The 12,530-nt window shown below is 43.2% G+C and overlaps 1 protein-coding gene across 2 annotated transcripts in view; it reads left to right on the top strand.

Annotated features, from left to right (window-relative positions):
- Positions 1-12,530, top strand: part of LOC133365310 (sodium channel protein type 5 subunit alpha-like) — a 351,981-nt gene that overhangs the window by 285,741 nt on the left and 53,710 nt on the right. The window contains exons 19-21 of one of the 2 annotated variants that reach the window (XM_061587000.1): positions 2,464-2,584; positions 8,076-8,230; positions 10,703-10,876. In XM_061587000.1, coding sequence (XP_061442984.1) covers positions 2,464-2,584; positions 8,076-8,230; positions 10,703-10,876 — 450 coding nt within the window. Of the gene's footprint in view, positions 1-2,460; positions 2,585-8,075; positions 8,231-10,702; positions 10,877-12,530 lie in introns of both variants that reach the window. The other variant, XM_061586999.1, reaches the window with a different exon arrangement.

Genomic DNA, 12,530 nt, shown 5'->3' with positions numbered 1-12,530 from the left:
ACAGCTCATGGGTGGGGGGGTTGGTCTGGAATGACAGTGCTTTAGGGGGTTAACTCTTCCCACCACCACTGCCACCTCTCCTCCCACCAACCAGGGCTGTTGGGCTATGGACATTGGTATAACTGGCCTTGCTGAATATTTTCTCAATGGGTCCACCTTGGTCTCCCTTCATAATCCGTCTGTGAAATGTGATCTCAGTTCCCGAAAACCGAGCCATCTTTCTCCCTGTATAGGTTCCCAGGAAGTCTGTAGCAGCCAAATAATCAGCTGCTTAGATGTTTTCATTTCCATTGCAAAGTTTTTTAGAAGCTTTCTTCACATAAATCTCCAGAGAGCTGTTATTTCTACCCTTAATCTGTTCTTCCAAAGCTTTCTCTCTGTCTGGTGGATTCATTTGAATTGGAGTGGGAGAGAAGAGAGAAAGAGAAGCAAAGGTTGCAATTAGCCACAAAGTGAAGGCCATCTCTTCTTTCAGGCATTGCTGAAGGGGCAAATTTGTCAATTTTGAGGCAGTTACTCCTTGAAGCCAGGGGGTTGATTCCCCCCCCCCGGGATACCATCCACACAAGCAACAATAAACCCAACATCCTTTGTCTGCTGGTAGCACACAGGAGCTCATGAAAACGTTTAAAGGCTGAGGGTACAATATGATTTCAACCACAAAGTAATATTCCACCTTAACACCACACCTTTCAGCTGGGGCAGCAAATCTTTTCCAAATCTATTTGCTGAGGAACCCACGTGAACCTGTTCCAGGAACCTTGTGCTCTGCAAAGCAAAGGATTATGGGCCACATTCTAGAACATGCTCTCAGATGGTAGAGGGCTCTGGCTGGGGTTGCTTGGCCTTATTGTTATTTGTTTGTTGATTATTTGATTTATATCCCGCCCTTCCTCCCAGTAAGAGCCCTAAATGAACGGAGAGTGTGTCACAGAGACGCTGACCTAGTTCTACCTGAAACTGCCGGTGGGGATATGCATGGCTGAATGCTTGTAACTGCACACAGAAAACTAGATGCTAGAAAGAAGCAACCTAGACTAGTGTTCCCTGACATGCTAATTATCTTTGCATTGGAACTATTTTTCATGGAGGAGCATTTAGGGATGGTGGAGAAATTAATTCAGTTCTCATTTCAATGCATACCTACCAGATTTGCATTTTCTGAACCTATATGGAAACCGAAACACAAATCTCCTTTGAAATTGGTACTTATCCTCATTTTACCATGCAGTTCTCCAGTGAGAGAATGCGTATGTACATATGAACAATGTACAGAAAAATAGATCTATTTGTTAAAGTAACATAAAACATGTATTATTTTAGAGGAAAATTGCTTGCAGAACTGCGTATACTTAGGCAAAATTGCATACAAAAGGTTTATCTTAGGTGAAATGTATACAAAAATGCCTATGAATTTTCATGCAGTTTTTAAAAAAAAAAAATGCAAACTGATGTGGAAATGGGGTGAATTGAACGTACCATTGGAAAAATGAAAAACGGAGAGAAGCCAAAACTGACAGATTTGTCCATCCCTATGAGCATTCTGTCATGTGAGCCCATATACATGGATGTATACAAACACATCTGCACAACCAGGCTGTACATCTGTAGCAGCTTGACTGCCATTTACAGTGTTTCATACTGTTATTAAGGAATTCTGTAAGATACAAAATATTGCCATGCACATGCACAGAGGCACCCAGGGCTACAAGGAGTCATGGGAGCAATCTTCCCCATGATTCCCAGCATCTCTGGAAGCTGCTGTTTATGCTTGTAGCAGATTCTGGGGCAGTGGGGAAGCTCAGGGGCCAGTGTGGTATAGTGGTTAGAGAGTCAGGCTAGGATCAGAGAGACACTGGTTCAAATCGCACCTCAGCTATGAAGCTCACTGGTTGAGCTTGGATCAGTCACTAAGGGATAAAATGAAAACGTTCATGAAATTTCCCATGGTTTCCAATGGCCTTAGATGCTGTTGGTGGCTGCATCTGTGACCTTGCAAAGGCTCTACCTTGGCACATTCTTTGAGCCCTCTCCTCCCATCTCACATCCAGGTAAGCATGAAAAGGAGACAGCCTTGTGTTGGGGAGTGTGGTAGAGGCCTGATACTCTCACAACCTAATTTGGGGCCCACAAAATCCAGGTCCTCCAAATAACGTCCATTGGGGATGGGGTGGGACATTCTGCTCATTAGTAAGCAAAAATGTTGCCTTTGTTACAAAATGCTGCTGTACAGTTGTCTTGTTTTTACATATTTTGTTCATTTAGCATGCTGCATCCTTTTGTGATGTCATGTGAAAATGCACGAACAGAATCGTTTCTTCTTTTCTTCCTTCCTTTCATCCTCTTCCCAGCTGGCTGAATCGTTGTTGCTGGCTTCTTCTTTAAAGCACAGCCACTTCCGTCAGAGAAGACTGGTTAATTTTCTTCCTCTCCTCACCTTTGCCCCTCTTTCTGCCCTAGAAGATTGATGAAATCAGCCTGTCGGAAGGAAGCACGGTGGATCTGGCAATCCCGACAGATCTTCTGGAACAGATGCCTGAAATGGCAGAAGAGATGATGGAACCAGAAGACTGTTTCCCAGAACGTAAGGATGAGCTGCTTTTATTTCTTTTCCTGGCTGCAAGCTAAAAATGCATTATCAGAACAGTCCAGTGGTAGCTGGTGGCTCAATGTCAGTGGGGCAGCAGAATCTGCTCCTCTCCCAGGGGAGCTGTCAAAGTACTGCAGACAATTAGAGCTTGGAAAAGTTACTTTTTTGAACTACAACTCCCATCAACCCCAGCCAGCATGGCCACTGGATTGGGCTGATGGGAGTTGTAGTTCAAAAAAGTAACTTTTCCAAGCTCTGAGACAATACTGAGCTTGACAGATGAATGGTCTCTCTGTATAAGGCAGCTTCCTCTGTTTTGTGTCTCATATGTATATATGTGCACCCCAATCTCTGAGCAGCGGAACTCCGGGGTCCCAGTGCTTACCCAGAGTTCAGGTTCCTTGGAATGAAGGTTACAGGAGGTTTTGGTGTCTACATGATATATGGTCTTATTTACACATATATACAACCTGGACATAAGCTGGAAGGGCTCACAGCATTAACACTCCAACAGATCTTGCTTCCCCAATAGGTTTCTAGGAGAGTCCCCGAAGCCATAGCTTGGGATTCATTACAGAGAGCAGGTCAAGCCTCTCTGTCTCTTCCTAGCTCCAGATCAGACAAACCAAGGGAGGGAGAGGAGAGGCCTACAGCTGTTTCTATGGCAATGTGGCCAACTGTTTTGTTATGCAGATAGAATGCTTGTCAGATTTGGGTAGAACCATGACCTTAACAAAGCAATTGTCTTGACCAGTTTAGCAGGTTCCTTCCACTACAGATCCCAACCTTACAAAATTAAATTGATACAAAATTACAGAGTTGGAGGGGATCCAAAGACATCAACCAGAACACACACACTACACTCCTATAACCATATATTATTGATTGGTTTATTGATTGATCATTTAAATTTATACGCCACTTTTCCATGTAAATGCACTCAAAGCAGCTCACAACCAAACAAAAATACAAATCACTACATCGAAAACAACTGACTAAAATCATGCCAAAACATAACAACCCAACAAATAACTCAATTAATATTAATTGAGTTATTTGTTGGATTGTTATGTTTATATCTGTCTCACACAATGGGGAGAGATGGAGGGAGAAAAGGTGTTTCTTCCCACAGCCTTTCCAGTCTCTTTCTCCCCAGAGCCGTGTGGTCTCTCTCGTTCCCATACATCTTTCTCTGTCCATTCGGTCTCCCTCCCCCTTTCTCCCTTAAATCATTCCTTTCCCCTACTTCTGCTCCCCCTCCTCATCCTATCCCAGTCCATTGACATCCTAATTATCTGCAAACCAGGAGTGTTTTCAGTTCTTGTATTGGTTTGGAAAGTGTGCATTTGATAGATTCGGGCTGTAAACACGCTAGTCGCCAGAGCAAAGCGTTTCCATTAGCCACACCTGGAGGGGGAGCAGGTTGACCTGCTGATCAGCTGCGAAATCTCTTTGAAGCTGATTTTTTTTAAAAAAAAACCCTCAAGCTGCTCCCAACAGGTTTTACAGTAAAAGGGGGCAGGTTTTGACTAGTGTCATGTGCCCCCATTTTCAGGAGAGGTGGAGATGCACTGGAACCAGCAGAACAGCGAGTGTGTTTCCACCTTCACCTTTCAGTGCAAACTGAATCGAATATCTCTCCCACCCCTACCTGTGACCTTGGTGGATTGCATCAGACAAAACGGCTTTTGAACTCTTAATATTAAAACATGCCAGTGCTTGGTGAACTGTGAAATCCACCTGCCACCAAAAGGCAGGGATACAATGAAGATTTTTGCTGTCTTATTCTCTAGTTAGCATATGCAATCACTTGAAAGGCGTGAGTTTCTGTTCCAGCCGATTATTCCACAGAGTTCTTCCTGGGGTGCTGGAAGGGGGAGGGATGGGAGAGAGGGAGAATAAGGTAAGCTAGGCTATCATAGATCTGTGAGTGTGCATATCCCAGAGGATAATTTAACTCAGGCCTTCTCTGTGAGGATCAAATGTGGATAACTTTCAGGCAATGAAAGAGCCCCTACAGTCAGCAAAACGGTATTTCCGCATGTGAAAGATGATTGAATGAGATAGCAGAAACCCAGCAGGGCAAGGAAAAGCCTATAGGTCCCAGGCATTGCCTTGGCAGCTCTGCTTAAATAACCCAACATTAATTCACTTGTCGGAAAAGAGCACAGGATACCAGTGCCAACATTCCAGGGTGTGCAGTAGTCTGAATGTTTGTTTTTAAATGCCTCCTGTTTTTCCAGCCTTTTTTTCTTTAGAGTAGACAACACACAAAATAAATACTTCAATGAGACAATGACTTAAATATTTTTCAGCTGCACACGCATTTCGATCCATTGCTAGGTCCATTTCAATCCAGCTTTAGATCTGATTTGGAGATGGAAATAGCCTCTGTAGGTGAACTGGACACGGGGAGTTCTTCCCTGTTGGTTGGACCTCTCGGCACCATTTGGTACCACTGAACAAGGCACCCTTCTGGATTGGCTTGCTGGGACGGGATGTGGGGGCACAGTATTATGGCAGTTCTTGTCTTTCCTGGATAGCTGGTTCCAGAAAGTGGTGCTAGGAGGTATCCACCCAATGCCTTAAGTACAGGGCTCAGTCTTATCCCCTATGCAGTTTAATATTTACATGTAGCAACTGGAGGAGAATATCTGGGGATCTGGGGTATGATGTCATCAGTTTGCAGATGACACCCAACTTTATCTCAGCTTTCCATCTCATTCAAGAGAGACTGTGGAAATCCAGAACTATTGCCTGGAGGAGGGCAAACAAATTGCAGCTTAATCCAGACAGAGGTGCTCCTGTCCAGTAGATCAGTAGATCAGATCCAGAAAGAGGGGCTCAAGCTGTGTTGGGTGGGAAAGCACTCCTCTTGAATATGCAGGCTCATCGCTTGTGAGTCTTTTTGGACCTGGCTTTGATCTTAGGTTCTATGCCTAACTGAGGCTGGTGTGCAAGCTACACCTGTTCCTGGAGACTGCTGATCCAGCCATGGTGACACCTACTTTAGTTACATCACACCTGGATTACTCTATATCATGCACTCTGTACCATAGGGCTGCCTTTGAAGAGTACTCCAAAGTGCTCTGGCCAGGTTTTTCACGCATGTAGGAAGCATGTGACTCCCTCACTGAAACAGCTACATACTGGCTTGCAACTTCTTTCCAGGCCCAATTCAAAGTGTTGGTGATGAGCCTTAGGGCCTTAAAGAAGGGATTTGAACCCTGGTCTCCCAGGTTCCAGTCCAATACTTTAACCACTACATCGCACTGGCCCTGTATGTGGTGCGAGAAATTCACACACATTAACAGAATGCCCTTGTATCTTTTTTACAGTTCAAAAGCAGGTGTGGTGGAGGGCAGGGGAGAGAATTGGCCTGGGATGGGAAAGGAAGTTAAAGCCACCTCTCCCAACCTCATAGTCTCAGTCTATCCCAGGTCCCCCCCCCCTTGCAGGTTTTATTTTTTTTTAAAAAAAACAGCTATATACTATGTGACAAGCATAGTTTGGTCCTCAGTGCAACGCTTAGAATGTTTCTATTAAATGTACAGTAAGCTGGCCATTTCTAGCCTGTAATTCATTTGCAGATATTTGTCTCTGATTCAACGCTCCTGAGTTGTGACAATCCATTATTATTTTCCACTGGTCCCAGCAGTAAAAGCCTGCTGTTTTAGAACACACTATGCTCAGCTTGCATGCATGCACACACGCATGCACACAGACGCACACAAAATAAGCCATTGTCACGCTGCAGATTTTATCGCGAGATACTTTAGGATTTTGTCATGAAAGCCTAGAGCTGAGTGAAACTGGGGGAATCTTGTCTGCTATGAAAAGAAAATGCCTGCGCTCAACAGAAAGGATTGCCAATGTTCCCTACAGGGGAAAAGGTGACAGCCTCTGTAGCAATGGCATGCATCATTTAAATTTCATTAAAAGCATGGCCATTCTTAGAACAGATTACCCAGCAGAACTACGTGGACGTTGGCAAAGCAGTACCTGTTGTCAATGAGTCACACAAAACACTGAAAGCTGATTCCTTCTAGGAAGAATGGAGCCCCATAAGAGTTTACTCATAATGGGCTATATGAAGACAAAGCTCTTGATTTTGTCTAGGGATAGGGAACCTGTGGGCCTCCAGATGTTGCTGAACTACAACTCCCAGCATCCCTGGCCATTGACCTTGCTTCTTGGGGCTGATGGGAGTTGTGAGTCCAACAACATCTGGTGGGCCACAGGTTCTCCATCCCTGATTTAGCCAGTTAGGGCATTTTTCCACAGTTCCTTTCCATTTATTACTTTCATCACAGTGAAGCTATTCATATCTGTAGCTTTTTGCAAAATCAAAGACAATAAATTAAACCAACTGGATCATAGATCTGTTCATTTCTATAAAATCCATAAAGACTAAAGTAAATAATGTACACAAGGAAGGTATTAAAACAGTGAATAATCTTAGGTTAGTTATTCTCAAACTAGGCATGAGCTCATTTCCTCCAGGTTGCATTCCTGTATCGTTATGTGGGCTTACTCTGCCCTGTGGTCCATATCTCCTGAATTTTGGTTTCTAGGACAATTTCTAAAACATATTCCAGAATTCAAGCACATGCAGTTTGCTGTTGCTTCCAGTTTGCTGTTGTTTCCATTTTCCCTCTCCATGTTGCTAATGCACACACAAGCAGATTGAGAAGACACCTCAAACAAAGCAATCATGTTGTGATGGTACATATGATCAGATCAAGATTCTTTTTGTGCAGTGTTTTACTGAGGCATGCATGTGCATTGTTGAAACCCCACACAAAATAGTCCTGATAATAATTATACATACAGTTTCACCAAAATTCTTTGAGGAGACTGAGGGGGAATGTGCTGGCACTCTTAAAATACCTGAAGCACTTTCACACAGAAGAGGCCAAAGACTTGTTCTATGTGGCCCAAGAGGGCAGGACTACATCTGATGGGCCTACATTGCAGGAGGATAGATTTTGGTTGGACATTAGGATAAAGTTTTTGACAGCAAGAGTAGTTTGACAATGGAAGCAATCGCCTAGGAAAAAAGGTGGGCTCTTCCTCACTGGAATTTAGAAGTCTGGGACGTTCTAGCTCTAGATTTCCTTCATCAAGAAGGGGATTGGACCAAATCAGTGGAGGCTGGTGGCTCAGATGGCTGTGGGGCAGTGAATCCGCTCTGGGTTTTAGTCTGAACTTTCAAGGAGCTGCCCTAGGTGCACTGACATCGGAGCCACCAGTCTCCGCTAGACCAGACGACCTTCAAGACCCCCTCCAATTGTATGATTCTATGGAAATTGGTAATGGAGGGAAGAAAGACCCAAATGAAGCTCAATAAGTGAAACAGACTGAAGGCTGCATGCACAGTAGTGCTCTCTACAAAATTCAGGAATTTAGAAATGGAACAATGGAGGGTTCTCATATTAGCTCCTACCCTTAAACAGCTCTTTCTGGTCTTCCTGTGTCATTTCAGCTTGTGTCCGATTCTTCCCATGCTGCTTGGTAGACACCACAAAATTTCCTGGCAAGATCTGGTGGAGGCTGAGGAAGACCTGCTACCAAATAGTTGAGCACAGCTGGTTTGAAACTTTCATCATATTTATGATTCTCCTGAGCAGTGGAGCACTGGTAAACTTAAAACCTGTCATTTTCCCTTATTACATTCATTTTTTGTGTTTTGAGAGCAAGCATGCCAGTGAAGGGGTATACGTTTCAGGGGCTTATAACTCTCATCCTCAGTGTGAAGTATGCATTTATTTATTTATTTATTTATGCATGCATGCATGCATGCTTCCTCCTAGAAGGAGCCCAGATCCCTGAATTCTTCTCTGGCTTGGGTTTGTTTGTTTGTTTGTTTGATATATGCACCACCTTTCCTCCAAGGAGCTCAAAGTGGCATACGTGGTTGTCCTCCATCTCCATTTTATCCTCCACACCCCTGTGAGGTTGGTTCAGCTGACAATGACTGGCTCAAGGTAACCCAATGGGCTTTGTGGCTGGGCGGAGATTCTAACCCTGGTCACCCAGATCCTAGTCCAATATTCTAACCATGACACCACACTGGGGAAGAATTCCCAGCATCTCTAAAGGATCAGGTAGCAGGTGATGGGAAGGACCCTGGACCACCACTGCACTTATCCCACATCCCTCCAGAAATATCATTTTGGCCCATTTCCACAGGTGGGATGAAGAATAAACAAAACTGGGCTAAATAGAAAAATAGCCTGACCAGGTATAAAGCTGTTTCCTACATATCAGCATGGCATCACCAGGGCTGCAATTATGCCAGATCTGGAGCTGAAAAACCAGGATCTGATGTCCAAACAGATGTGCTTTGGCACAGAGCTGGGCTCTGTAGTTGCACAATACAATGGTGCACCAATGTTGGGACGTGCTTCACTCAACCTTGCGTTGCACTCTTCTTTCTGCCTATTGCCTTCACTGAGCTGCTTTCCTGGTTCCTGGCTGGGGTTACTGTTGAATCTTTCCTTGGCTGTTCTTGCTTCTTCTTCTCCCAGTAGCTTATCAGGGCCCTCCAGCTTACAAACCTGTGTTTCTGTTGAAGCCACTTTGATCGCACAAAGAATTTTCAGAAGTGAACAATGACACTAGTAGGGTGGGACAATGTCTCAGGGAAAAGAGAGTTCCTTTTTCTTAGGGGTGCCTAAGAAATCCAATCATATAAGAATAGGTCTGGGACAGTCAGTATCTCTCAGCCTATGCTATCTAACAGGGCTGTTGTGAGGGGGAAGAACAATGTGCATTGCCCCAAGCTCTCTCGAGAAAGGACATGATAAAAATGTAGTGAAGAGCTAAATTGAGATGTACCGGTTTATTTATTTAACAACATTTATGGACTGTTTGATTTTTTAAAAAATCTAAGTGGGTTACATAAAATTGTATAAAATATCCATAAGAAAATGCTGATAAAATCTAGAAACAAATAGAGACAGTAAAATTATCAAAATATAGATAAAATCAACAGAGTTTCAGAACTAATACATATAATAAAATTACATGTCTGGGTAGGCTTGCCTAAACAGAAAGATGTTTGCCGGCACCAAAGAGTACAACTAAGGTGCTTGCTTGAAATGAATAGGCAGGAAGGAGTGACCTCTGTACGTTTCTGTCTGCAACATATAATTCACTTATGGTGTGACGGGCAGCAGCTTAGAGTGGTTTTTTTAACGGATTAGACAAACCTATGGAGAAAAGACCTGTTAGTCATGAAAGCTAAATAAAAGCTTCATTGCCTTTGTATACCAGATACTAGGAGCTAACAGCCAATAAAGACCATCCCTTGGAGCATCTGATTAGCCACCACTGGAAACCAGAAAGGTTCACACATTATTGTGAAACAGCTGAATTACAATTCATCAAGAAGCTCAATGCCACCACTTGTGGGTTAAATTGAGACAAAGGATTTTTATCACACTACAGGTGTTCACTAGTTTACCAGAGCAAGGATATCTGTGCTGTTTATGACAGCTCCCTGTGAATAGTTCCCTGCCCTACAACAGGTGTTAATACATCTCAGCAGTACTGAGTAAATTATCACCATTCTGCTACTGTAAATGGTATGCCTATTTAACATAGATTTAAGCTCTAATTATCATTGGCTGCAATTTTTCCATCTCATTGCCATTCAACTTCCACTTTATAATTTTCTCCTTTATATACCAGCCAAATAAGATTTCACTTCATGCATCTGATGAAGTCAGTTTGAGTCCATGAAAACTTATGCCATAATAAATGTGTCAGTCTTTAAAGTACCAGAAGGCTCTTTGTTGCTTATGTGGGCTTGTGGATCAAACTGTGGATCTTAATCCAATTCTCTGTCTCTCTGTCTCTCTCTCCCTCTCTGTCACACACACACACAAACACATACGCACACACACACAAATTGTGAATTCATGGTAATGATTGCCACCATATGACTCCATTGGTCAAATGTGACATCTTGACAGGGCAATAGTCACTATAAATATTTGGTGTCATGTAGTTATTTATTCACAGAGCCATTTTTTTAATAAAAAAATTCTCCACCAAAGAAAACATCTGGAGAATGTAGCACTCTAATGCACCACTTTGTACTTCCAGGCTTTTGAAGACATCTACCTCGAAGGGAAAAAGAACATTAAAACCCTGTTGGAATATGCTGACAAGATCTTCACTTACATCTTTGTCCTAGAGATGCTTCTAAAATGGGTAGCTTATGGCTTTAAGAAGTACTTCACCAATGCCTGGTGTTGGCTTGATTTCCTCATTGTAGATGTAAGTATTGTTGGGGGGGATGTTTTCTAGTCTGATGATACAGCAATATGGATTAAATTCAGTTTTGAACTATGTGAACACAGTTCACAGTTTGAATGTGGATTAAGTTACATTTGGCTCTCACTAGGGGCAGCTTTAAATGCACTTGTGGCATTAGCCATTTTTTTCACTGTGAAATGAAATTATAGCATTTGCCAATCTTTTCATTGTGAAATGAAAACCATAGGTCCAAGATTTAAAGGAGGTGAGGGGAAACTTTGGTCCTCCAGATGTTGCTGAACTTCATCTCCCACCATCCTTGGTCATTGGCCATGCTTGCTAGGGCTGATGGAAGTTGTAGGTCAGCAACATCTAGAGTGCCAAAGGTTCCCATTCCTGATATTAAAGGGATCATTCCTTTGTGACATCAGAGCTGAGAGAGCCCTTAGCTCAACTCCCTGTTGTCCTGTAGAAGAATGCTAGAATGTGGAACAGGAATAATTTGTGATAGCAATCCCCTTCACCACATTTGCCACTCTCACAAGAAACTTCTCAAAGTTATTATTTGTGGCAAATTCAGGCTATAGGAATTTTGAAATCCTGGCTGCATTCACACTGTACATTTATTCGACTATTATTCCACTTTAAACAGTCATGGCTTTCCTCAAAGTATGCTGGGAACTGTAGTTTGTGAAGGGTGTTGAGAGTTGATAGAAGGTGCCTGTTCTCCTCATAGAACTACAATTTTCAGAGTTCCCTGGGAAGAGGGATTGATTGGTAAACCACTCGGGGAATTGGAGCTCTCTGAGGAGAATAGAAGCCTCCTAACTCTCAGACCCCATTTATAAACTACACTTACCAGGATACTTTGGGGGAAGCCATGATTGCTTAAAGTGGAATGATAGTGGAATAAATGTATGGTGAGAACGTGCACCCTGTTTTTAAAGCTGCGTTGTCATCCCATCCTTTAAGAATAATTTTAGCAAGACTTCCATTTAGAAGAACAGCAATGTTGTACCAGAACATCTGAAGGAAGAGTAAGGAGCAATGGGTTCACATTTGAGGAACTAAATTTAGGTTGCTTATCAGGAAATGCTTCCATCCTAACCATAAAGCTGTTTGGACAGTGTTGGCTGGTGACTCCATGTCAGTGAGGCAGTGGAACCCGCTCCAGTTTTTAGTCTGAGCTTTGCACCTTGGACAGCTCCTTGAAATTTAGGACTAAAACCCGGAGCAGATTCCACCATCTCACTGACATGGAGCCACCAGCTGCCACATTACAAAATCTCCACGCTGCAGACCTAAGAAAGACCCATGCCTGAGCAGCTGCCAGTTTGAGCACATAGGACTGGGCTAAGATGTACCAACTAGTGGTCTGAGTCAGCATAATGCAGTTTCATCTGTCCACAGGAAATTAGCACCCCCTCTGACTTCTGGGATTTCATGAGGCATGCAATTCCCAGAGTTCCCTGGTAAGAGGGACTGACTGTTAAACTACTCTGGGAATTGTAGCTCTGTGGGAGCAACAGGGGTCTCCTAGCAACTCTCAGCACCCCTAACAAACTACTTGACAAATTACAGGCTTAAACTTTTAAGGCCAAAATTTTTGTCCTCTGCAACCAGGGGGGACTGGTGGCTCTGATGTCAGGGAATCTGCTCCAGGTTTTAACATCCA

Source organism: Rhineura floridana, chromosome 10, assembly GCF_030035675.1.
Source record: "Rhineura floridana isolate rRhiFlo1 chromosome 10, rRhiFlo1.hap2, whole genome shotgun sequence".
Classification (NCBI taxonomy): Eukaryota; Metazoa; Chordata; class Lepidosauria; order Squamata; family Rhineuridae; genus Rhineura; species Rhineura floridana.
This window is presented reverse-complemented; position numbering and strand designations above follow the sequence as displayed.